Source organism: Leucopleurus acutus (genome assembly GCF_964270905.1).
Source record: "Leucopleurus acutus genome assembly, chromosome: 7".
In the NCBI taxonomy this organism is placed as follows: domain Eukaryota; kingdom Metazoa; phylum Chordata; class Mammalia; order Artiodactyla; family Delphinidae; genus Leucopleurus; species Leucopleurus acutus.
Genome location: NC_139150.1, coordinates 38,588,499 through 38,615,675, shown reverse-complemented (window position 1 = coordinate 38,615,675; position 27,177 = coordinate 38,588,499). Strand labels below are relative to the sequence as shown.

The window sequence follows — 27,177 nt, the reverse complement described above, 5'->3', positions numbered from 1 at the left end:
GGGGTGGCGGGGTTCAGCAAGAACTCCAGAGGACTGGTCACCTTTTAGCCAAAGCCAAAGGAAGCAATCAGTAAGAGCTGAACTATCTCCTTCCTTTCCCTTACACATAAGCCCTGAGTTACCCAAAACCCATGCCCCCAACACAGTACACAGAAAAGATACACTATTATTAGATAACTATTTATTTGGGAGAATCAATAATCTCCACAAGGAAGGAGTTATCTCTGGATGGGAAGTCTTCCTCCCTGGGAATTCTGGAGAATTGTTTTCTGTCTAAAGAGTAGAGACCGATGTCCAGACACAGTGCCTTCAGCAGTGCTGAGAGCAGCCGTGGGTGCCTGGCCAGCTTGATGCCTGTGGGTGGGGCTTGGATGGGGCACAGGCTCCCCGTGGGACACTGGTGGGAGATGTCTGTGACATAGTTGCTGGTCTTTGAATGCCACAACTTTCTGGAGGTGTCTCTTCTTATCTCTGATCTGTCTTGTACTTGGAGGATAACTCTGGCCAGCAAAGGTAAGACTTGATATTTGATGGCAGGACTTGATATTTGTCACTTTACAGGAGGGAGCCCTGTAGTTGACAGGATGTCCCTGGACAGGTTCTGTCCGGACCTTTTGCTGAGTTTTCCTCACCTGCACTGGGGGAGGACGGGGCCCTTGAGAGCAGGTGACATCAATTGCATGCTGACACCCCAGTTGCTCCTCTAGGAGCTTCCCGTTGTCTGTCACGATTTTCTGAGCTTCAGTTGTCCCAGTAAAGGCAGCTTTACTTTTAACTAGGCCTCTGTTCTGCACAGTTGATATGGGGCTGCCCTTTTCCTGGGCATCTTCTTGACTTTCGTATTTTATCCCAGAATAAAGCCATTGCAAGAAGTGCATCATTCTTTTTCCGTTATGGCCTTCAGGAAGAGGCTGTCCCTTCTGTGATAGGGTCTGGGAAGACTTGCTCGCACGTGTCTGCCCTAGTACCTTCTCCTGAGTAGGGAAACTCTTCCTCCTAAGTTGGGATGTCCCCAAGCCTTTATCCCCTCCATCAAGCTCTTTTGCCTTGGGCTCCAGAGGGCTCACTCTCTTTGCAGTTGGTGGGAAGTTCTTATCCTGCTTAGGGGCCCAAGGTTTCTGCTGCTGCTCCATCCTGATTCCTCTGTCCTCGAAATGGACATGCAGCACCTGGGAAGCTCCCATGTCCCCACCTGAGACACCTTGGGCATGAGTCAGTGAGGCCTCGTAAGTCAAGTTATCTGAAGCAAGGGATGTGTCAGTGGGTTGGCCTTGAGCCTGGCTATGCTCCCTGTTCTCCAGTTTAAAGTTTAACTCACGGAACAGTTGTTCTTTAAGGTCTAATGATTTAGGATCTTGGCGAACTGGTAATTTGGGTGGGGGGCTTCCAGTGGTCACGGTAGTTTCTGCTTTATTCTCATTCACATTTATCATTTGGGAGCTCGTTGTCACCTTGCTAGTTGTCACCATGTCACTAGTTTTTAATTGAAGAGGATCAGGCTCCTCAGCCGCGAATACCTCCCTAGACAATCTGGGCATGGAAACAGGTTCTGACTTCTCCACCTTTTTGCCCCGTTGCATTTCTCCTTTATCACTGAAACTCACACTCTTATGCTTCGGCTCATATCTGGCCCCAGCTTGCTTTGCAAGCAGCTTTTGGGGATATCTGTTGGCTAGTTGAGTCTGTCTAGGACCTGCTTTCCCTGTGATGGAGAGTGAAACAGACAGAGGAGTCTGTCTGGCATCCTTAATTCTCTGAACATCCTCTGCCAGCCTACGGTTGACATCAGAGCGTGATTGTCTCAGGACCCTCTGTCCTCCTTTGCCCACAGGTGAGGTGGCAGGGAGAGAACGATCCAGGACAGGGGCTGAATTTGTTGTTCCCGCTTTGTCTCCATGGAGAGATTCAGAGCTTCCTCTAAAGGACTTGAAGCTCCCAGATTCGGAGTCTGCCTCAGAAATCACATTGGTTGAGGAGGGCAAGTTGGCATGAGACAAGGACTGGGATGAGGCATCTTTCAATTTAAAGATCTGTATGGATTCAAGGACCTTGCGGGGAAGGGCCCACAACATCCTCATATGAAACCTTTTAATATGGGCTTCCAGCATCTGTTGTGTATTGGAATCAACAAAAGTCAGGTCCTGGAAGGTATTCAGGGAGTAGGCCGCACCCACTGATGATGGCACACTTCTCTGTTTTGTTTGGGTGTGGGATTTCACAGAAAGAAGCAATGTTTGCTTGATAGCATGCCATGAATTATGCACAGTCCCAGGGAGCCGACCCTCATTTATTTCTCCAAACTTCTTGCTCAAATGTACTTTTAGGACATTTTGAAGTTGTCTCTGACCTAGACTCTCTGCTGACATCCTTGGATTTTTCTCTGAGAGACTCGCCATCTGACTCTTTAGGTCTTTCTCAGAGTCATACCCCAGATCCTTACCTGAAGAGCTCTTTGGGTCATTCAACAGGTGATCTTTTGGGCCATTCTCTAGGCTGTGTCCCAGATCCTTCCCCACACCTTCCTCTAGCTGGAACATTTCTGAGCTCCTCTCATGGAAGCCTCCAGTTTGGCTCAATCCAACATTTCCATTTTTGCTACTCTGACCCTTAAACACAGAGATCAGTGAGACTCCATTATTGCTCACCGACTCAGATGCCTCTGAAAAACCATTTGGAGGCAATATCAGTGACACAGACTCGTAGATTCTGCGGGGCAGGCCCCACCGGTGTTGGATGAGCCTCTTTCGAAGGTGATGCTCTAGTTTCTTCTGAACTTCATCACTGAGAGGAAACTCCCCAGGAAGGATGGAGATTGAAACATGGGCCTGGGGGGCCCGGTGGCGAGGAGTGTTAGGAGCTGATGGACAAAAGTCTTCCCAAGATCTTTGGACCACAGAGGGTAAACCCCACAAATTTTCCTGTTGTTTCTGCAAAATGTTCCATTCCAGCTGTTGAATTTCAGATGAGGAGAGAGACTGGGACTCATCCTGAGGTCTGTGGAAACTTACTCCACAGGCCCTGATCTGGGGTAGAGGATCAGATGGTATGACTGGGAGTGGAGACTGAGGGTCGGCCTGGGACTGGACCTGAGTGAGAGGTAGGGGCTGAGATTGAGGCAGGGTTTGAGGCAAGGGCTCAGGCTGAATCTCAGGCAAGGACAGAGGCAGGGGATCAGGAAGCACTGGTGATTCTTGGCCTGTGGAGGCATTCGAGTTTCTATTGAAAATAAAGATTGAGGAACTGTCAGCCAAGACATGAACAGCAGAGGGCAAGGACTCGCTGTGCAGAGACGGGAGACCCCAGAAGAACTGGATAGGTTTTTGCTGTAAATGGTCCTCCAGGGTCTTAGGATATGGGGGCTGCTGACGCACATGCAGCTCCTCTGATTTGTCTCTGCTGCTCCAAAAGGGAAGGCAGACTGCCGAGTCATGCTTATCAGCAGTTGACTCTAACATTTTCCACGAAGAATTTCGTTGGTAGTCTGGCCTAAGTTGTTCTGGAAGAGAATCTTTTTCCTTTTCCTTTTCCTTGCACATCAGGAAATCCCTCCTCTTTTGGACTTGTCTCTCCAGGAGTGCCAGGACATCAGGGCTGAGAAATGAGAGGTTACCAGGCTCTACAAGGTTGGCTGCAGGATCTCCCCCAAAAGAGGCCTGTGAAGAATGGAGGTCAAGAAACTCCTGATTGAAACCACATTGTGCCAACGTGGAAGGGAACGAGTCTTTGGCATGAGCTTGCCGCCAGGAGAAGTCTGAAATTGACAGGCTTGAATGCTCAGTGCCTCTGATTGTTGACACACAAGTGGATAACCCACCAGAGCTATCTGGAGATAAGTTCTCCTGTTCTGGAGTCACAGATTGAGTCACAGATAAAGTGCACTCTGGCTGTGGTGAAAGAGACAACAGAGTTGGTGGTGCATGATGACAAGCAAAAGAATCGGGGTGATTCATTGCCTGGGCCAAATCTGATAGGGGATTGATATCTTGGGAAAGGGTGGGGTCAAGAGAGAAAACGGTATCCAGAGACAAAGTGGCCTCTCGTGGGAGAACAGGATCTGCTGTCTGAGTGTCATGTGGTAGGAGAGGGGGAAAGGCAAAGGGTTGGGGTGGGGAGTAGTCCACTGGGAATTCGGAATCCAAGGAAGGAAAAGGCTCTGGTGCCAGAGAATGACCCAATGGGGAGGGTGAAAAAGAGTCAACTAAGGGGGTCATTGGGCTAGGGGAGAGAACGGAGGGGGGCAGTGGGGAAGGCTCAAGAAGAGAGGCTGGTGTTAGGTCTCTTGGAGGGACTGTTGAGAAGGCAGCGGACAGAGTAAATGACGACTCAGTCACAGGAGCTGTGGAAGCCAATGGGGACACAGAGGAAGCAGAATCTTCCAGGGCCTCTGGGAGTAGCAGCCGATTGATCTCAGCAGTTGCATTATTACACACCTCACAGAAGGGGTCTGGACATAAGAGCCGATGAATGCGGGTGTTGTCATCGTGCTGGCCCAGGAGGCTGCAGAAGACAGGAAGTACAAAGATGCAACCAGGACCAGAATAAGGAAAGGGGGACCTGCTGGCCTGGCAGGGGTGGGGTCATTTGAAGCCTGCTGCCCCTTCACATTGCTCCACATCCATGAGTTCACAACACGCTCAACAGCCCTCACCTCAAGGCCTTCATCACATACTCATTCCTGTGCTACCCCCTGCCATGACTACAGCAGGTTGCACTGAATCCCTGGAATTGCATAGAACATGCTAACGAGGGATCAGGAAAGAAGGGGAAAGACTAGTTAGTCACCTTTTCAGAATAGAAATCAGCTTCGTTTTCTCCTCTATTTCTGTCTGGTGACATCTCCAACCTGAGAAACCAGGAGAGTGGGTTATATGTAATGAAGGTAGAAGCATAGGTATAATAAAGGAGTCCCCTTACGGGAAACCCTTGGGGTATTAGACTCTGAAAGACCCAAGAATTAGTAGATGAGGTCAAATGGTCAATGATATTAACATGTGTATGTTGCTTCTTGTAAAGTACTTTCACATGCATTTTATCTCATGTGATGCTCAAAACCACCATGTGAAGCCCAGAGATCAGTGTTGCCTTAGAGAGGGATCTGATCATCCAGGAAGTCAAAGGACTTTTACAAAGTCAGGACACAGAAGTTCTGACTCTTGACATCTCACATGGCCACCTGTTGGGAAACACCCATTGCCCAGGTCCATCACTGGTTCATGCCCAGCGATGAGCAGAGCAGGGAATCTGAGCAGTGTCTCAGGCTCTGACTGCCCTCCCACAAGCCTCTCCTCTGAGAACTCTGGTTTCTGAGAGAAACTGTATCTAGCAGTTGACATCCTCAGAGATCAGGGACCTTGGATGTGATGGAAAAGGCAGGAAGGGTCACCCTTGGAGAGTTCAGGTGGGATAGGCAGAACCTTACCTTTCGGTGTTCCACCTTTCCTTCTCCTCTTGGCTCTGCCCTGACGCTGAGAACAAAAAGAAAAGAATGAAGGGCTGGGGCTCATTTCTCTCACTCCTCTCTAGGAAACTCAGATATTCATTATCCATGAATAATATGACTCTATTTTAATTAATAGAACTTTATGTTCCTTCCTTTTATCAATTTTAAAGGCTTAAAATGCTTTCGATTTTTTTCTTCTTTGACAAACTCAAAGAAGGACTTTTGTCTATGAGATCCACACTTGATATTCCCAGTCAGAAGTCATCTGCCCAAGGAGGGCATAGCATTTGAGGCCAACAGTCACGTCCATGTCCCTCAGATGGGACCCTGTATCCTGGAGCTCAGGCTCCAGCCTCTGCTCAGAGGCTCTGCATTGCTGCTCTGATCAGCCCAGCACAAAGGAAGGCTTTGTCGAGTGATGCCTGACGTGAGAATGTACTCATGATCAAGCATTAGGGAACTCTGTTCTCCTGCAGAGATCCCACACTCTCTAAATAACCCAACCTAGGGCCACAAAATTGCTGTTTGGGATTTTATCCTGGTGTCCTCCAAACACTCAGATGGGACATGGGCTTCAACTGGAAGCCTTAGTCCTCCCTGAACCCCTAGCCCTGCCTGGCTTCTTTCCCTAGGAGGATGATGTTCTATCCTCTCCTTGAACTTCCCATCTTAGGTGTCTCTCTGAGCCAACCAATCTCATTTTAAAATGTGGGAATAGAAATGGAAACAACAACAAAGAATCTCTGTTGGGGGCTCACCCAGGGCTGCTTACCTTTCGGATGTCTTTGGTTTTACTGAAGGTAGGTGAAAATGGCAAGCTCACCAGGTACCACAGCAACAGAAGAAGCAACACCAACTCGCACAGGACGATGAGGTTTCGGTAAATATCCAAGGATGTTGAGTCACAGCTCAGATATGGGTCGATAACGCTCAAAAATGAGAGAACATTCCATTCTCTGAATCCCATTTCTGAACCGCAAGACTGCCTGAACACACTGAGCACTGAGAGTGCGAGTGCAGTCCCAGGCGTGCATCACAGAGCACTGAAGAGTCACAAAGGGTTTCTGAGTGTGGGGGAGGGGACAACATGGAGAGGGTGTGTCCACAGCCCCTCCCCCACCCACCAGTCCAGCAGACCCTTCTGCCCCTGCTGGGCCTTCCAGGTCCCTCTGCCCTACCCTGCCATCCTATTTTCCAACTCCATCCTTTCATGGTTTCATATATTTACAGTAATGAAATTTTCTGCTTGTCCCATCTGTAACCCAGATACTACCTGGGTCCCCTTTACTGTTTTTTTTTTTTTATTCTTTTTTTTTTAACATCTTTATTGGGGTATAATTGCTTTACAATGGTGTGTTAGTTTCTGCCCCACAACAAAGCGAATCAGTCATACATAAACATATGTTCCCATATGTCCTCCCTCTTGCGTCTCCCTCCCTCCCACCCTCCCCATCCCACTCCTCCAGGCTGTCACAAAGCACCGAGCCAATATCCCCGTGCCATGCGGCTGCTTCCCACTAGCTATCTACCGTACTATGTTTGTTAGTGTGTATGTCATATGCCCATGACTCCCTCCCGCCCCGTCACAGCTCACCCCCCCCCCCATAACCTCAAGTCCGTTCTCTAGGAGGTCTGCGTCTTTATTCCTGCATTACCCCTAGGTTCTTCATGACATTTTTTTTTTCTTAAATTCCATATATATGTGTTAGCATACGGTATTTGTCTTTTTCTTTCTGACTTACTTCACTCTGTATGACAGACTCTAGGTCTATCCACCTCATTACAAATAGCTCAATTTCGTTTCTTTTTATGGCTGAGTAATATTCCATTGTATATATGTGCCACATCTTCTTTATCCATTCATCCGATGATGGGCACTTAGGTTGTTTCCATCTCCGGGCTATTGTAAATAGAGCTGCAATGAACATTTTGGTACATGACTCTTTTTGAATTTTGGTTTTCTCAGGGTATATGCCCAGTAGTGGGATTGCTGGATCATATGGTATTTCTATTTGTAGTTTTTTAAGGAACCTCCATACTGTTCTCCATAGTAGCTGAACCAATTGACATTCCCACCAGCAGTGCAAGAGTGTTCCCTTTTCTCCACACCCTCTCCAGCATTTATTGTTTGTAGATTTTTTGATGATGGCCATTCTGACTGGTGTGAGATGATATCTCATTGTAGGTTTGATTTGCATTTCTCTAATGATTAATGATGTTGAGCATTCTTTCATGTGTTTGTTGGCAGTCTGTATATCTTCTTTGGAGAAATGTCTATTTAGGTCTTCGGCCCATTTTTGGATTGGGTTGTTTGTTTTTTTGTTATTGAGCTGCATGAGCTGCTTCTAAATTTTGGAGATTAATCCTTTGTTGGTTGCTTCATTTGCAAATATTTTCTCCCATTCTGAGGGTTGTCTTTTGGTCTTGTTTAGGGTTTCCTTTGCTCTGCAAAAGCTTGGAAGTTTCATTAGGTCCCATTTGTTTATTTTTGTTTTTATTTCCATAACTCTAGGAGGTGCGTCAGAAAGGATCTTGCTGTGATTTATGTCATAGAGTGTTCTGCCTGTGTTTTCCTCTAAGAGTTTGATAGTTTCTGGCCTTACATTTAGGTCTTTAATCCATTTTGAGCTTACTTTTGTGTATGGTGTTAGGGAATGACCTAATCTCATACTTTTACATGTACCTGTCCAGTTTTCCCAGCACCAATTATTGAAGAGGCTGTCCTTTCTCCACTGTACATTCCTGCCACCTTTATCAAAGATAAGGTGTCCATATGTGCGTGGGTATATCTCTGGGCTTTCTATCCTGTTCCATTGATCTATCTTTCTGTTTTTGTGCCAGTACCATACCATCTTGATTACTGTAGCTTTGTAGTATAGTCTGAAGTCAGGGAGCCTGATTCCTCCAGCTCCTTTTTTCGTTCTCAAGATTGCTTTGGCTATTCGGAGTCTTTTGTGTTTCCATACAAATTGTGAAATTTTTTGTTCTAGTTCTGTGAAAAATGCCAGCGGTAGTTTGATAGGGATTGCATTGAATCTATAGATTGCTTTGGGTAGTAGAGTCATTTTCACAATGTTGATTCTTCCAATCCAAGAACATGGTATATCTCTCCACTTATTTGTATCATTTTTAATTTCTTTCATCAGTGTCTTATAATTTTCTGCATACAGGTCTTTTGTCTCCGTAGGTAGGTTTATTCCTAGATATTTTATTCTTTTTGTTGCAATGGTAAATGGGAGTGTTTTCTTGATTTCACTTTCAGATTTTTCATCATTAGTATATAGGAATGCCAGAGATTTCTGTGCATTAATAATGTATCCTGCTACTTTACCAAATTCATTGATTAGCTCTAGTAGTTTTCTGGTAGCATCTTTAGGATTCTCTATGTATAGGATCATGTCATCTGCAAACAGTGACAGCTTTACTTCTTCTTTTCCGATTTGGATTCCTTTTATTTCCTATTCTTCTCTGATTGCTGTGGCTAAAACTTCCAAAACTATGTTGAATAAGAGTGGTGAGAGTGGGCATCCTTGTCTTGTTCCTGATCTTAGTGGAAATGCTTTCAGTTTTTCACCATTGAGGATGATGTTGGCTGTGGGCTTGTCATATATGGCGTTTATTATGTTGAGGAAAGTTCCCTCTATGCCTACTTTCTGCAGGGTTTTTATCATAAATGGGTGTTGAATTTTGTCAAAAGCTTTCTCTGCATCTATTGAGATGATCATATGGTTTTTCTCCTTGAATTTGTTAATATGGTGTATCACATTGATAGATTTGCATATATTGAAGAATCCTTGCATTCCTGGAATAAACCCCACTTGATCATGGTGTATGATCCTTTTAATGTGCTGTTGGATTCTGTTTGCTAGTATTTTGTTGAGGATTTTTGCATCTGTGTTCATCAGTGATATTGGCCTGTAGTTTTCTTTCTTTGTGACATCCTTGTCTGGTTTTGGTATCAAGGTGATGGTGGCCTCGTAGAAGGAATTTGGGAGTGTTCCTCCCTCTGCTATATTTTGGAAAAGTTTGAGAAGGATAGGTGTTAGCTCTTCTCTAAATGTTTGATAGAATTCGCCTGTGAAGCCATCTGGTCCTGAGCTTTTGTTTGTTGGAAGATTTTTAATCACAGTTTCAATTTCAGTGCTTGTGATTGGTCTGCTCATATTTTCTATTTGTTCCTGATTCAGTCTTGGCAGGTTGTGCATTTCTAAGAATTTGTCCATTTCTTCCAGATTGTCCATTTTATTGGCATAGAGTTGCTTGTAGTAATCTCTCATGATCTTTTTATTTCTGCAGTGTCAGTTGTTACCTCTCCTTTTTCATTTCTAATTCTATTGATTTGAGTGTTCTCCCTTTTTTCTTGATGAGTCTGGCTAGTGGTTTATCTATTTTGTTTATCTTCTCAAAGAACCAGCTTTTAGTTTTATTGATCTTTGCTATCGTTTCCTTCATGTCTTTTTCATTTATTTCTGATCTGATTTTTATGATTTCTTTCCTTCTGCTAGCTTTGGGGTGTTTTTGTTCTTCTTTCTCTAATTGCTTGAAGTGCAAGGTTAGGTTGTTTATTTGAGATGTTTCCTGCTTCTTAAGATGGGCTTGTATTGCTATAAACTTCCCCCTTAGAACTGCTTTTGCTGCATCCGATAGGTTTTGGGTCGTTGTGTCTCCATTGTCATTTGTTTCTAGGTATTTTTTGATTTCCTCTTTGATTTCTTCAGTGATCACTTCATTATTAAGTAGTGTATTGTTTAGCCTCCATGTGTTTGTATTTTTTACAGATCTTTTCCTGTAATTGATATCTAGTCTCATGGCGTTGTGGTCAGAAAAGATACTTGATACAATTTCAATTTTCTTAAATTTACCAAGGCTTGATTTGTGACCCAAGATATGATCTATCCTGGAGAATGTTCCATGAGCACTTGAGAAAAATGTGTATTCTGTTGTTTTTGGATGGAGTGTCCTATAAATATCAATTAAGTCCATCTTGTTTAATGTATCATTTAAAGCTTGGGTTTCCTTATTTATTTTCATTTTGGATGATCTGTCCATGGGTGAAAGTGGGGTGTTTAAGTCCCCTACTATGAATGTGTTACTGTCGATTTCCCCTTTTATGGCTGTTAGTATTTGCCTTATGTATTGAGGTGCTCCTATGTTGGGTGCATAAATATTTACAATTGTTATATCTTCTTCTTGGATCGATCCCTTGAGCATTATGTAGTGTCCTTCTTTTGTCTCTTTTAATAGTCCTTATTTTAAAGTCTATTTTGTCTGATATGAGAATTGCTACTCCAGCTTTCTTTTGGTTTCCATTTGCATGGAATACCTTTTTCCATCCCCTTACTTTCAGTCTGTATGTGTCTCTAGGTCTGAAGTGGGTCTCTTGTAGACAGCATATATAAGGGTCTTGTTTTTGTATCCATTCAGCTAATCTGTGTCTTTTGGTGGGAGCATTTAGTCCATTTACATTTAAGGTAATTATCGATATGTATGTTCCTATTCCCATTTTCTAAATTGTTTTGGGTTCATTATTATAGGTCTTTTCCTTCTCTTGTGTTTCTTGTCTAGAGAAGTTCCTTTAGCATTTGTTGTAAAGCTGGTTTGGTGGTGCTGAACTCTCTCAGCTTTTGCTTGTCTGTAAAGGTTTTAATTTCTCCATCAAATCTGAATGAGATCCTTGCTGGGTAGAGTAGTCTTGGTTGCAGGTTTTTCTCCTTCATCACCTTCAGTATGTCCTGCCACTCCCTTCTGGCTTGTAGGGTTTCTGCTGAGAGATCAGCTGTTAACCTTATGGGGATTCCCTTCTGTGTTATTTGTTGTTTTTCCCTTGCTGCTTTTAATATGCTTTCTTTGTATTTAATTTTTGACAGTTTGATTAATATGTGCCTTGGAGTATTTCTCCTTGTATTTATCCTGTATGGGACTCTCTGTGCTTCCTGGACTTGATTAACTATTTCCTTTCCCATATTAGGGAAGTTTTCAACTATAATCTCTTCAAATATTTTCTCAGTCCCTTTCTTTTTCTCTTCTTCTTCTGGAACCCCTATAATTCGAATGTTGGTGCGTTTAATGTTGTCCCAGAGGTCTCAGAGACTGTCCTTAATTCTTTTCATTCTTTTTTCTTTATTCTGCTCTGCAGTAGTTATTTCCACTATTTTATCTTTCAGGTTACTTATCCGTTCTTCTGCCTCTGGTATTCTGCTATTGATCCCTTCTGGAGTATTTTTAATTTCATTTATTGTGCTGTTCATCGTTGCTTGTTTCATCTTTAGTTCTTCTAGGTCCTTCTTAAATGTTTCTTGCATTTTCTCCATTCTATATCCAAGATTTTGGATCATCCTTACTATCATTATTCTGAATTCTTTTTCAGGTAGACTGCCTATTTCCTCTTCATTTGTTAGGTCTGGTGCATTTTATCTTGCTCCTTTATCTGCTGTGTGTTTTCCCGTCTTCTCATTTTGCTTATCTTACTGTGTTTGGGGTCTCCTTTTTGCAGGCTGCAGGTTCGTAGTTCCCGCTGTTTTTGATGTCTGTCTCCAGTGGCTAAGGTTGGTTCAGTGGGTTGTGTAGGCTTCCTGGTGGAGGGGACTAGTGCCTGTGTTGTGGTGGATGAGGCTGGATCTTGTCTCTCTAGTGGGCAGGTTCACGTCTGGTGGTGTGTTTTGGGGTGTCTGTGGCCTTATGATTTTAGGCAGCCTCTGTGCTAATGGGTGGGGTTGTGTTCCTGTTTTGCTAGTTGTTTGGCATAGGTTGTCCAGCACTGTGGCTTGCTGGTCATTGAGTGAAGCTGGGTGCTGGTGTTAAGATGGAGGTCTCTGGGAGATTTTCGCCGTTTGATATTATGTGGAACTGGGAGGTCTCTTGTTGACCAGTGTCCTGAAGTTGGCTCTCCTACCTCAGAAGCAGAGCCCTGACTCCTGGCTGGAGCACCAAGAGCCTTTCATCCACACGGCTCAGAATAAAAGGGAGAAAAAGTAGAGAGAATTAGTGGAAATATGAGGAAAGAAAGAAGGAAAGGAGGGAAGGAAGGAAGGAAGGGAGAAAGAAAGAAAGAAGCAAAGATGGAAAGAAGGCAAGAAGGAAAGAAAGGGAGGGAGGGAGGGAGGGAGGAAGGAAGGAAGGAGCGAAAGAAGGAAAAAAGACAGAAGATACAGTAAAAATAAAATAAAGTATAATAAAGGTATTGAATTAAAAAATTCTTATTTAGAAAAAAAAAAAGGGACGGATACAACCTTAGGACAAATGTTGGAAGCAAAGCTATACAGACAAAATCTTACACAGAATCGTACACATACACCCTCACAAAAAGAGGTAAATTGGGAAAAATCATAAATCTTGCTGTCAGAGACCACCTCCTCAATTTGGGATGATTCGTTGTCTAAAGGAGGGAAGGAAGGAAGGAAAGAAAGAAAGAAAGAAAGAAAGAAAGAAAGAAAGAAAGAACGAAGGTAAAGTATAATAACATTATTAAAATTAATTACTAAGAAAAAAATTTAAAAAAAAACCATGGACGGATAGAACCCTAGGACAAATGGTGGAAGCAAGACTATACAGACAAGATCTCACACAGAAGCATACACATATACATTCACAAAAAGAGGAAAAGGGAAAAAAATCATAGATCTTGCTCCTAAAGTCCACTTCCTTAATTTGGGATGATTGGTTGTCTGTTCAGGTATTCCACAGATGCAGGGTACATCAAGTTGATTGTGGAGCTTTAATCCGCTGCTTCTGAGGCTGCTGGGAGAGATTTCCCTTTCTCTTCTTTGTTCTCACAGCTCCCAGTGCTAAGCTTTGGATTTGGCCCTGCCACTGCGTGTAGATCGCTGGAGGGCGTCTGTTTTTTGCTCAGACAGGACGGGGTTAAAGGAGCCGCTGATTCGGGGGCTCTGGCGCACTCAGGCTGGCGGGGAGGGAGGGGCACGGAATGCGGGGCGGGCCTGCGGCGGCAAAGGCCGGCGTGACTTTGCACAAGCCTGAGGCCCGCCGTGTGTTCTCCCAGGGAAGTTGTCCCTGGATCCCGGGAACGTGGCAGTGGCGGGCTGCACAGGCTCCGCGGAAGAGGGGTGTGGAGAGTGACCTGTGCTCGCACACAGGCCCCTCGGTGTCGGCAGCAGCAGCCTTAGCGTCTCCCGCCCGTCTCTGGGGTCCGCGCTTTTAGCCGAGGCTCGTGCCCGTCTCTGGGGTCCGCGCTTTTAGCCGCGGCTCGCGCCCGTCTCTGCAGTTCCTTTAAGCAGCGTTCTTAACCCCCTTCCTCACGCACCAGGAAACAAAGAGGGAAGAAAATGTCTGTTGCCTCTTCGGCAGGTGCAGACTTTTCTCCGGACTCCCTCCGGGGTAGCCGTGGTGCACTAACCCCTTCAGGCTATGTTCAAGCCGCCAACCCCAGTCCTCTCCCTGCGCTCCGTCGGAAACGAAACCCGAGTCTCAGAGCCTCAGCTGGTAGCCCCGCAGCCCCGCCCGCCCCGGCTGGTGAGCAGACAAGCCTCTCGGGCTGGTGAGTGCCACTCGGCTCCGATCCTCTGTGCGGGAATCTCCCCGCTTTGACCTCCGCACCCGTTGCTGTGCACTCCTCTGCGGCTTCGAAGTTCCCCCCTCCGCCTCCCGCAGTCTCCGCCCGCGAAGGGGCTTCCTAGTGTGTGGAAACTTTTCCTCCTTCACAGCTCCCTCCCACTGGTGCAGGTGCCGTCCCTATTCTTTTGTCTCTGTTTTTTCTTTTTTTTTCTTTTGCCCTACCCAGGTACGTGGGGAGTTTCTTGCCTTTTGGGAGGTCTGAGGTCTTCTGCCAGCCTTCAGTAGGTGTTCTGTAGGAGTTGTTCCACGTGTAGATGTATTTCTGATGTATCTGTGGGGAGGAAGGTGATCTCCGCGTCTTACTCTTACGCCATCTTTAAGGTCCCCCCCATGACTCTTTTTGAATTATGGTATTGTCAGGGTATATGCCCAGTAGTGGGATTGCTGGGCCATATGGTAGTTCTATTATTAATTTTTAAGGAACCTCCATACTGTTCTCCATCGTGGCTGTATCAATTTACATTCCCACCAACAGTGCAAGAGGGTTCCCTTTTCACCACACCATCTCCAGCATTTATTGTTTGTAGATTTTTTGATGATGGCCATTCTGACCGGTGTGAGGTGATAAGCGCATTGTAGTTTTGATTTGCATTTCTCTAATGATTAGTGATGTTGAGCATCCTTTTACATGTTTGTTGGCAATCTGTATATCTTCTTTGGAGAAATGTCTGTGTAGGTCTTATGCCCATTTTTGGATTGGGTTTCTTTTTTTGATATTGAGCTGAATGAGCTGCTTGTAAATTTTGGAGATTAATCCATTGTCAGTTGCTTCATTTGCAAATACTTTTTCCCATTCTGAAGGTTGTCTTTTCGTCTTGTTTATGGCTGCCTTCGCTGTGCAAAAGCTTTGAAGTTTCATTAGGTCCCATTCGTATATTTTTGTTTTTATTTCCATTTCTCTAGAAGGTGGGTTAAAAAGGATCTTGCTGTGATTTATGTCATAGAGTGTTCTGCCTATGTTTTCCTCTAAGAGCTTTAGAGTGTCTGGCCTTACATAAGGTCTTTAATCCATTTTGAGTTTATTTTTGTGTATGGTGTTAGGGAGTATTCTAATTTTCATTCTTTTACATGTAGCTGTCCAGTTTTCCCAGCACCACTTATTGAAGACGCTGTCTTTTCCCCAGTGTGTATTCTTCCCTCCTTTATCAATGATAAGATGACCATATGTGTGTGGGTTTATCTCTGGGCTTTCTGTCCTGTTCCATTAATCTATATTTCTGTTTTTGTGCCAGTACCGTACTGTCTTGATTACTGTACCTTTGTAGTATAGTCTGACATCAGGGAGACTGATTCCTCCAGCTCCGTTTTTCTTTCTCAAGATTACTTTGGCTATTCGGGGTCTTTTGTGTTTCCATACAAATTGTGAAATTTTTTGTTCTAGTTCTGTGAAAAATGCCAGTGGTAGTTTGATAGGGATTGCAGTGAATCTGTAGATTGCTTTGGGTAGTATAGTCATTTTTACAATGTTGACTCTTCTAATCCAAGAACATGGTATATCTCTCCGTCTGTTTGTATCATCTTTAATTTCTTCATCAGTGTCTTATAGTTTTCTGCATACAGGTCTTTTGTCTCCTTAGGTAGATTTATTCCTAGGTATTTTATCCATTTTGTTGCAGTGGTAAATGGGAGTTTTTCCTTAATTTCTCTTTCAGATTTTTCATCATTAGAGTATAGAAATACAAGAGATTTCTGTGCATAAATTCTGTATCCTGCTACTTTCCCAAATTCATTGATTAGCTCTAGTAGTTTTCTGGTAGCATCTTTAGGAATCTCTGTGTATAGTATCATGTCATCTGCAAACAGTGACAGCTTTGCTTCTTCTCTTCTGATTTGGATTCCTTTTATTTCCTATTCTTCTCTGATTGCTGTGGCTAAAACTTCCAAAACTGTGTTGAATAATAGTGGTGAGAGTGGACAACCTTGTTTTGTTCCTGATCTTAGAGGAAATGGTTTCAGTTTTTCACCATTGAGAACGATGTTGGCTGTGGGTTTGTCATATATGGCCTTTATTATGTTGAAGTAAGTTCCCTCTTTGCCTACTTTCTGGAGGGTTTTTATCATAAATGGGTGTTGAATTATGTTGAAAGCTTTTTCTTCATCTATTGAGATGATCATATAGTTTTTCTCCTTCAAGTTGTTAATATGGTGTATCACATTGGTTGATTTGTGTATATTGAAGAAACCTTGCATTGCTGGGAATAACCCCACTTGATCATGGTGTATGATCTTTTTAATGTGCTGTTGGATTCTGTTTGCTAGTATTTTGTTGAGAATTTTTGCATCTATGTTCATCAGTGATATTCACCTGTAGTTTTCTTTCTTTGTGACTTCTTTGTGTGGTTTTGTTATCAGGGTGATGGTTGCCTTGTAGAATGAGTTTGGGAGTGTTCCTCCCTCTGCTATGTTTTGGAAGAGTTTGAGAAGGATAGGTTTAAGCTCTTCTCTAAATATTTGATAGAACTCGCCTGGGAAGCCACCTGGTCCTGGGCTTTTGTTTGTTGGAAGGTTGTTATTCACAGTCTCAATTTCAGTGCTTGTGATTGGTTTGTTTATATTATCTATTTCTTCCTGGTTCAGTCTCCAGTGGTTGTGCTTTTCTAAGAATTTGTCCATTTCTTCCAGATTGTCCATTTTATTGGCATATAGTTGCTTGTAGTAATCTCTCATGATCCTTTGTATTTCTGCAGTGTCAGTTGTTACTTCTCCTTTTTCATTTCTAGTTGAGTCTTCTACCTGTTTTCTTGATGAGTCTGGCTAATGGTTTATTAATTTTGTTTATCTTCTCAAAGAACCACCTTTTAGTTTTATTGATCTTTGCTATTGTTTTCTTCATTTCTTTTTCATTTATTTCTGATCTGATCTTTATGATTTCTTTCCTTCTGCTAACTTCTGGATTTTTTTGTTCTTCTTTCTCTAATAGCTTTACGTGTACGGTTGGGTTGTTTATTTGAGATTTTTCTTGTTTCTTGAGGTAAGCTTGTATTGCTATAAACTTCCCTGTTGGAACTGCTTTTGCTGCATCCCATAGGTTTTGGGTTCTCGTGTTTTCATTGTCATTTGTTTCTAGGTATTTTTTGATTTCTTCTTTGATTTCTTCAGTGATCTCTTGGTTATTTAGTTGTGTATTGTTTTGCTTGCATGTGCTTGTATTTTTTCCAGATATTTTCCTGTAATTGATATCTAGTCTAATAGCATTATGGTCAGAAAAGATACTTGATATGATTTTAATTTTCTTAAATTTACCAAGGCTTGATTTGTGACCCAAGATATGATCTGTCCTGGAGAATGTTCCATGATCATTTGAGAAGAAAGTGTATTCTGTTGTTTTTGAATGGAATGACCTATAAATATCTATTAAGTCCATTTGTTTATTGTGTCATTTAAAGCTTGTGTTTCCTTCTTTATTTTCATTTTTGTTGATCTGTCCATTGGTGAAAGTGGGCTGTTAAAGTCCCTACTATGATTGTGTTACTGTCGATTTCCCCTTTTATGGCTGTTAGCATTTGCCTTATGTATTGAGGTGCTCGCATGTTGGGTGCATAAATATTTAGAATTGTTATATCTTCTTCTTGGGCTGATTCCTTGATCATTATGTAGTGTCCTTCTTTGTCTCTTGTAATAGTCATTAGATTAGAGTCTATTTTGTCTGATAGAGAATTGCTGCTCCAGCTTTGTTTTGATTTCCATTTGCATGGAATACCTTTTTCCATCCCCTCACTTTCAGTCTGTATGTGTGCCTAGGTCTGAAGTAGGTCTCTTGTATACAGCATATATACGGGTCTTGTTTTTGTATCTGTTCATCCAGTGTATGTCTTTTGGTTGGAGCGTTTAATCCATTTAAATTTAAGGTAATTACCAAAATGTGTGTTCCTGTTACAATTTTCTTAATTATTTTGGTTTTGTTATTGTAAGTCTTTTCCTTCTCTTGTGTTTCCTGCCTAGAGAAGTTCCTTCAGCACATGTTGTAAAGCTGGTTTGGTGGTGCTGAATTCTCTTAAATTTTGTCTGTCTGTTAAGGTTTTAATTTCTCCATTGATTCTGAATGAGATCCTTGCTGGGTAGAGTAATCTTGGTTGTATGTTTTTCCCTTTCCTCGCTTTAAATTTGTCCTGTGACTCCCTTCTGGACTGCAGAGTTTCTGCTGAAAGATCAGCTGTTAACCTTTTGCGGATTCCCTTGCATTTCATTTGTTGTTTTTCCCTTGCTGCTTTTATTATTTTTTCTTTTATTTAATTTTTGATAGTTTGATTAATATGTGTCTTGGTGTGTTGCTCATTGGATTTATCCTGTATGAGACAATCTATGCTTCCTGGACGTGATTGACTATTTCCTTTAACATGTTAGGGAAGTTTTCAAATATAATGTCTTCAAATATTTTCTCAGTCACTTTCTTTTTCTCCTCTTCTTCAGGGACCCCTATAGTTCAAATGGTGGTGCGTTTAATGTTGTCCCAGAGGTCTCTGAGACTGTCCTCAATTCTTTTCATTATTTTTTCTTTATTTTGCTCTGTGGTAGTTATTTCCACTATTTTATCATCCAGGTCACTTATCCGTTCTTCTGCCTCAGTTATTCTGCTGTTGATTCCTTCTGGAGAATTTTTAATTTCATTTATTGTGTTGTTCATCCTTGTTTGTTTGCTCTTTAGTTCTTTCAGGTCCTTGTTAAATGTTTCTTGTATTTTCTCCATTCTATTTCCAAGATTTTGGATCATCTTTACTATAATTACTCTGAATTCTTTTTCAGGTAGACTGTCTATTTCCTCTTCATTTGGTCTGGTACGTTTTTACCTTGCTACTTCATCTGCTGTGTGTTTCTCTGTCTTCTCATTTTGCTTAACTTACAGTGTTTGGGGTCTCTTTTGCAGGCTGCAGGTTCATAGTTCCCCTTGTTTTTGTTGTCTGCCCCCATCGGCTAAGGTTGGTTCACTGAGTTGTGTACACTTCCTGGTGTAGGGGACTGTTGCTTGTGTTCTGGTGGATGAGGCTGGATCTTGTCTTTCTGGTGGGCAGGACCATGTCCGGTGGTGTGTTTTGGGGAGTGTGTGAACTTAGTATGATTTTAGGTAGCCTCTCTTCTTATGGGTGGTGTTGTGTTCCTGTCTTGCTAGTTGTTTGGCATAGAGTGTCCAGCACTGTACCTTGCAGGTTGTTGAGTCGAGCTGGGTCTTAGCGTTGAGATGGAGATCTCTGGGAGATCTTTCGCCATTTGATATTACATGGAGCCGGGAAGTATCTGGTGGACCAATGTCCTGAACTCGGCTCTCCCACCCCAGAGGCACAGGCCTGACACCCGGCCAGAGCATGAAGACCCTGTCCGTCACACGGTCAGGTGCATGGGGAGTTTGTTGCCTTTTGGGAAGTCTAAGGTCTTTTGCCAGCATTCAGTAGGTGTTTTGTAGGAGTTGTTCCACATGTAGATGTACTTCTGCTGTATTTGTGGGGAGGAAGGTGATCTCCACGTCTTAGTGCTCTGCCATTTTGAAGGTCGCTCTCCCATTCATCACTTTAAATATGTCCTGACACTCCCTTCTGGCTTCCAGAGATTCTGCTGAAAGATAAGCTGTTAACCTTATGGGGATTCTCTTGTATGTTATTTCTTGGTTTTCCTTGCTGCTTTTAATATTTTTTCTCTGTATTTAATTTTTTTTAATACAACAGGTTCTTATTAGTCATCAGTTTTATACACATCAGTGTATACATGTCAGTCCCAATCGCCAAATTCATCACACCACCACCCCCTACACCCCGCCGCTTTCCCCCCTTGGTGTCCATACGTTTGTTCTCTACATGTGTGTCTCAATTTCTTCCCTGCAAACCGGTTCATCTGTACCATTTTTCTGTGTTCCACATATATGCATTAATATACGATATTTGTTTTTGTCTTTCTGACTTACTTCACTGTGTATGACAGTCTCTAGGTCCATCCACATCTCAACAAATGACCCAATTTCATTCATTTTTATGGCTGAGCAATATTCCATTGTAGATATATACCACATCTTCTTTAGCAATTTGTCTGTTGATGGACATTTAGGTTGTTTCCATGACCTGGCTATTGTAAAGAGTGCTGCAGTGAACATTGGGGTGCATGTGTCTTTTTGAATTATGGTTTTTTCTGGGTATATGCCCAGCAGTGGGATTGCTGTGTCATATGGTAATTCTGTTTTTAGTCTTTTAAGAAACCTCCATACTGGTCTCCATAGTGGCTGTATCAATTTACATTCCTACCAACAGTGCAAGAGGGTTCCCTTTTCTCCACACCCTCTCCAGCATTTGTTGTTTGTAGGTTTTCTGGTGATGCCCATTCTAACTGGTGTGAGGTGATACCTCATTGTAGTTTTGATTTGCATTTCTCTAACAATTAGTGATGTTGAGCAGGTTTTTATCTGCTTCTTGGCCATCTGTATGTCTTCTTTGGAGAAATGTCTGTTTAGGTGTTCTGCCCATTTTTGGATTGGGTTGTTTGTTTTTTTTAATATTGAACTGCATGACCTGTTTATAGATTTTGGAGATTAATCCTTTGTCCATTGATTTGTTTGCAAATATTTTCTTCCATTCTGGGGGTTGCCTTTTCGTCTTGTTTATGGTTTCCCTTGCTGTGCAAAAGCTTTGAAGTTTCATTAGGTCCCATTTGTTTATTTTTGTTTTTATTTCCATTACTGTAGGAGGTGGATTAAAAACGATCTTGCTGTGATTTATGTCAACGTGTGTTCTTCCTATATTTTCGTATAAGAGTTTTGTAGTGTCCAGTCTTACATTTAGGTCTCTAATCCATTTTGAGTTTATTTTTGTGTATGGTTTGGGGAGTGTTCGAACTTCATTCTTTTACATGTAGCTGTCCAGTTTTCCCAGCACCACTTGTAGAAGAGACTGTCTTTTCTCCATTGTATATCCTTGCCTCCTTTGTCATAGATCGGTGGACCATAGGTGCGTGGGTTTATCTCTGGGCTTTCTGTCTTGTTCCATTGATCTATGTTTCTCTTTTTGTGCCAGTACCATATTGTCCTGATTACTGTAGCTTTATAGTATAGTCTGAAGTCAGGGAGTCTGATTCCTCCACCTCCGCTTTTTTCCCTCAAGATTGCTTTGGCTATTTGGGGTCGTTTGTGTGTCCATACAAATTCTAAGATTTTTTGTTCTAGTTCCGTAAAAAATGCTATTGGTAATTTGATAGCGATTGCATTGAATCTGTAGATTGCTTTGGGTAGTTTAGTCATTTTCACAATATTGATTCTTGGAATCCCAGAACATGGTATATCTCTCCATCTGTTGGTATCATCTTTAATTTCTTTCATCAGTGTCTTATAGTTTTCTGCATAGAGGTCTTTTATCTCCCTAGGTAGATTTATTCCTAAGTATTTTATTCTTTTTGTTGCAATGGTAAATGGGAGTGTTTCCTTAATTTCTCTTTCAGATTTTTCATCATTAGAGTATGGAAATACAAGAGATTTCTGTGCATAAATTTTGTATCCTGCAACTTTACCAAATTCATTGATTAGCTCCAGTAGTTTTCTGGTGGCATCTTTAGGGTTCTCTATGTATAGTACCATGTCATGTGCAAAGAGTGGCAGTTTACTTCTTTCCAATTTGTATTCATTTTATTTCTTTTTCTTCTCTGATTGCCATGGCTAGGACTTCCAAAACTATGTTGAATGATAGTGGCGAGGGTGGACATCCTTGTCTTGTTCCTAATCTTGGAGGAAATGCTTTCAGTTTTTCACCTTTGAGAATGATGTTTGCTGTGGGTTTGTCGTATATAGCCTTTATTATGTTGAAGTAGGTCCCCTCTATGCCCACTTTCTGGAGAGTTTTTATCATAAATGGGTGTTGAATTTTGTCAAAAGCTTTTTCTGCATCTGTTGAGATAATCATATGGTTTTTATTCTTCAATTTGTTAATATGGTGTATCACATTGATTGATTCATGTACATTGAAGAATCCTTGCGTCCCTGAGATAAATCCCACTTGACTGTGCTGTATGATCCTTTTAATGTGTTGTTGGATTCAGTTTGCTAGTATTTTGTTGAGGATTTTTGCATCTATATTCATCAGCGATATTGATCTGTAATTTTCTTTTTTTGTATTTTTGTCTGGTTTTGGTATCAGCGTTATTGTGGCCTCACAGAATGAGTTTGGGAGTGTTCCTTCCTCTGCAATTTTTTGGAAGACTTTGAGAAGGATGGGTGTTAGCTCTTCTCTAAACGTTTGATAGAATTCACCTGTGAAGCCATCTGGTCCTGGACATCTCTTTGTTGGACGATTTTTAATCACAGTTTCTATTTCATTACTTGTGATTGGTCTGTTCATATTTTCCATTTCTTTCTGGTTCAGTCTTGGAAGGTTATACCCTCCTAAGAAATTGTCCATTTCTTCCAGGTTGTTCATTTTATTGGCATAGAGTTGCTTGTAGTAGTCTCTTAGGATGCTTTGTATTTCTGTGGTTTCTGTTGTAACTTCTCCTTTTTCATTTTGAATTTTATTGATTTGAGTCCTCTCCCTCTTTTTCTTGATGAGTCTGGCTAATGGTTTAGCAATATTGTTTAACTTCTGAAAGAACCAGCTTTTAGTTTTGTTGATCTTTACTATTGTTTTCTTTGTTTCGACTTCATTTATTTCTGCTGTGATCTTTATGATTTTTGCCAATTTGATTACTATGTGTCTCGGCGTGTTTCTCCTTGGGTTTATCCAGTATGGGACTCTCTGAGCTTCCTGGACTTGGGTGGCTATTTCCTTTCCCATGTTAGGGAAGTTTTCGACTATAATCTCTTCAAATATTTTCTCGGGTCCTTTGTCTCTCTCTTCTCCTTCTGGTACCCCTATAATGCGAATGTTGTTGCGTTTAATGTTGTCCCAGAGTTCTCTTAGGCTGTCTTCATTTCTTTTCATTCTTTTTTCTTTATGCTCTTCTGCAGCAGTGAATTCCACCATTCTGTCTTCCATGTCACTTATCCGTTCTTCTGCCTCAGTTATTCTGCTATTGATTACTTCTAGTGTAGTTTTCATTTCAGTTATTGTATTGTTTACCTGTTTGTTCTTTAATTTTTCTATATCTTTGTTAAGCATTTCTTGCATCTTCTCGATCTTTGCCTCCATTCTTTTTCCGAGGTCCTGGATCATCTTCACTATCAATATTCTGAATTCCTTTTCTGGGAGGTTGCCTATCTCTACTTCATTTAGTTGTTTTTCTGGGATTTTATCTTTTTCCTTCATTTGGTACATAGCCCTCTGCCTTTTCATCTTGTCTCTCTTTCTGTGAATGTGGTTTTTGTTCCTCAGGCTGCAGAATTGTAGTTCTTCTTGCTTCTGCTGTCTGCCCTTTGGTGGATGAGGCTATCTAAGAGGCTTGTGCAAGTTTCCTGATGGGAGGGACTGGTGGTGGGTGGAGCTGACTGTTGCTGTGGTGGGCAGAACTCAGTAAAACGTTAATCGCCTTGACTGCTGATGGGCAGGGCTGGGTTCCCTCCCTGTTGGTTATTTACCCTGAGGCAACCCAACACTGGAGCCTACCTGGGCTCTTTGGTGGGGCTAATGGTGGACTCTGGGGGGGCTCACGCCAAGGAGTACTTCCCAGAACTTCTGCTGCCAGTGTCCTTGTCCCCACGGTGGACCACAGCTACCCCCTGCCTCTGCAGGAGATCCCCCAACACTAGCAGGTAGGTCTGGTTCAGTCTCCCCTGGGGTCACTGCACCTTGCCCTGGGTCTGATGGGCACACTACTTTGTGTGTGCCCTCCAAGCGTGGTATCTCTGTTTCCCCCAGTTCTTTTGAAGTCCTGCAATCAAATACCAGTTTCCTTCAAAGTCTGATTCTCTAGGAATTCCTCCTCCCATTGCCAGACCCCCAGGTTGCGAAGCCTGATGTGGGCCTCAGAACCTTCAGTCCAGTGGGTGGACTTCTGTGGTATAAGTGTTCTCCAGTCTGTGAGTCACCCACCCTGCAGTTATGGGATGTGATTGTACTGTGATTGCACTCCTACTACCGTCTCATTGTGGCTTCTTCTTTGTGTTCGGATGTGGGGTATTTTTTTGGTGAGTTCTAGTGTCTTCCTGTTGATGACTGTCCAGCAGCTAGTTGTTATTCTGGTCTTCTCTCAAGAGTGAGTGAGAGCACATTCTTCTACTCCGCCATCTTGGTTCCAATCTTGTATTTAATTTTTGATCGAGTGTTTAATGCGTTTCTTGGCGTGTTTCTCCTTGGATTTATCCTGTATGGGACTATTGTAGCTTCCTGGACTTGATTGACTATTTCCTTTCCCATATTAGGGAAGTTTTCAACTATAATCTCTTCAAATATTTTCTTAGTCCCTTTCTTTTTCTCTTCTTCTTCTGGGACGTGTATAATTCGAATGTTGTTGCATTTAATGTTGTCCCAGAGGTCTCTGAGACTGTTCACAATTCTTTTCGTTCTTTTTTCTTTAATCTGCTCTGTGGTAGTAATTTCCACCATTTTATCTTCCTTGTCACTTATTCGTTCTTTTCCCTCAGTTATTCTGCTATTGATTCCTTTTAGAGAATTTTTAATTTCACTTATTGTGTTGTTAATTATTGTTTGTTTGCTCTTTAGTTCTTCTAGGTCCTTGTTAAATGCTTCTTGTATTTTCTCCATTCTATTTCCAAGATTTTGGATCATCTTTACTATCATTGCTCTGAATTCTTTTTTGGGTATACTCCCTATTTACTTTTCATTTGTTTGGTCCAGTGGGTTTTTACCTTGCTCCTTTATCTGCACCGTATTTCTCTGTCTTCTCATTTTGCCTAACTTACTGTGTTTGGGGTCTCCTTTATGCAGGCTTCAGGTTCATAGTTTCTGTTGTTTTTGCTGTTTGCCCCCAGTGGGTAAGGTTGGTTCAGTGGCTTGTGTAGGCTTCCTGGTGGAGGCAACTGGTGCCTGTCTTCTGGTGGATGAGGCTGGTTCTTGTCTTTCTGGTGGGCAGGGCCATGTCTGGTAGTGTGTTTTGGGGTGTGTATGAACTTAGTGTGATTCTAGGTAGCCTCTCTGCTAATGGGTGGGGTTGTGTTCCTGTCTTGCTAGTTGTTTGGCATGGAACATCCAGCACTGGAGCTTGCTGGCCATTGGGTGCACCTGGGTCTTAGCATTGAGATGGAAGTCTCTGGGAGAACTGTCACCGATTGATATTACATGGGGCAGGAGGTCTCTGGTGGTCTAGTGTCCTGAACTTGGCTCTCCCACCTCAGAGGCTCAGGCCTGACACCCAGCCAGAGCACCAAGACCCTGTCACCCACATGACTGCAGTGCCTTCACAGTTGGAGAAGCAGGCCTGCAGTGGCTGTCCATCTGTGCTGCACATTAGAATCACCTGCTTCTTCCTTGTTTTGCCCCAAAGGCAGTGTTCCACAGAGAAAAACAGTAGCCTTGAAAATAGTCACAGCTCTGAGATGGCTTTTTTTTTCCATTGCGCTTATTTGGGTTTCACTTGCTCACAGGAGGCCACGTGCATAGGCCTTGCACCTGGCTCTTCCGATCGGAGTTCCTAGTGCAGAATGGCTGCCACCAACACCTCAGCTCAGGCGGGCTGTGTGCAGAAGTGGGGCGAACGACACTGCAATCCACGATGGCAGCCAGGGGCCGTGTGCAGAGAGGCCGCCTTAATTAGCTTAATAAGTACCGGATGATGGAGTAATTATATGAAAAGAAAGCAAATTATTCTCCTTAATTTTGTTCATGTCTGTCATTGCATAAAAGTTGTACATGCCGTAGAGATGTGAGTTTGTCTGTTATGGGAGAAACCTAGTTTTTGATATCAGACACAACTAGGTTTTCATCCCTTCTCAGCACTTAAATACCTATGGGGCTTTGGGTGAGTTCTATAATACTCAGAGCTTCAGTTTTGTTGCCTTTGAATGGGAATAATAATTCCTGTTTTATAGAGTAATTAAGATAATTACGTGAGCTAATGAGAAACCACTAGAATACTGTATAACATATAGCAGGCATTTCATCTTCCTTCTACTCCACTTTTAAATAATATTTTGTGTGAAAGATGAATTTTAACCTTAGCTCCCACATTTATAAGGTATATAGTTGTGGACAAACAACTCGACTTTAGTTTTCTGTAAAATGAGATCAAGAGTGAGGATCAAACATAATAGTTAATGAGAACGGATTTTTTATACTATAAATCCTTATACAAATGAAAGATATTTAGTACCATCCATATTTTACTGACTGTGATGAGGCCTAAGAAAGGAGATTGTGTTTTTAATTTTCCTGAGTAGAGTAAACTTGCCCAATGAATTCACAGGTTTCCCAGCCTAACTCACTTTTAGGAGACTTGACCTCAAAGTGGAGTATTTATCCTTTACCTCTTGGTTACAGTGTCTAATTACGATGGAGTTCTACTTGTTGTCATACATATTCTTTAATAAAAGTGTTAAATGTAATATTTTCAGTTGTTTGCAGCAAATACCAGCTTTTACTGGCTTCTAGATATGCTTTCAATCCATTGACATGATTCTAGAACCACTTTTTCTCTCCCTCTCTTATCTTCTAAAAATAATTTTGTAGAAAAATGACTTTTGATTGTAGTAATAAACATTATAAGAGCTAATAGACATCAAACATGTTATAAAACACATACATTTGTAAGCTTTAGCTTCAAGAATGGAATGGGCAACACACAGAACAGTCATTCGTAAGGAACATGAAAAGAAGGTGGATACATAATGCACGTTTCCTTCAGGCATTAGAGGGGAGATTTGTATATGCAAATGCAAGGTTAGTATTAGGCTTACCTCTCTTTTTGGACTCAAATGGCAGCATGAATATTTGGCTTCCGTTCATTGAACCTCCAGAACTTCCTTAGCAAGATTTATCTTTTCACTGTGGGGCATTAATCAAGACAAATTCCATCACAACTGTTGCCACACATTTCTTACCATGTGCTGTGTAGTTAGTTTACCCAGAGCCTCCTTCAAAGGACTATAATTTCAGCATTTCATCTGTCATTCTGGCAGTATTTGATGCCTCTTTTATCCTTCAGTTTTTTTCCTTATATAAACTATTAATATATATGAAAATGCATGTGTCTCTCTTAGGCTCTCATTACCATCTTGCCTGCACTGCTAGTTTTGCATTCAGCTTGCCGTAAACTCAGCATGGATGGTCTAAGTAAGTTATGGAAAAGCCAAATGTGAGTGGACAGATTCA

General features: G+C 42.2%; 1 protein-coding gene across 1 annotated transcript; it reads right to left on the bottom strand.

The window, feature by feature from the left end:
- Positions 1–218: 218 nt before the first annotated feature.
- Positions 219–6,407, bottom strand: LOC309964569 (spermatogenesis-associated protein 31D4-like; the record flags this gene model as incomplete). The annotated part of the gene is made up of 4 exons (XM_082843700.1): positions 219–4,497; positions 4,783–4,843; positions 5,420–5,465; positions 6,213–6,407. 4 exons carry the CDS (start codon positions 6,405–6,407, stop codon positions 219–221), a joined length of 4,581 nt encoding a protein of 1,526 aa, XP_082699826.1.
- Positions 6,408–27,177: the final 20,770 nt, after the last annotated feature.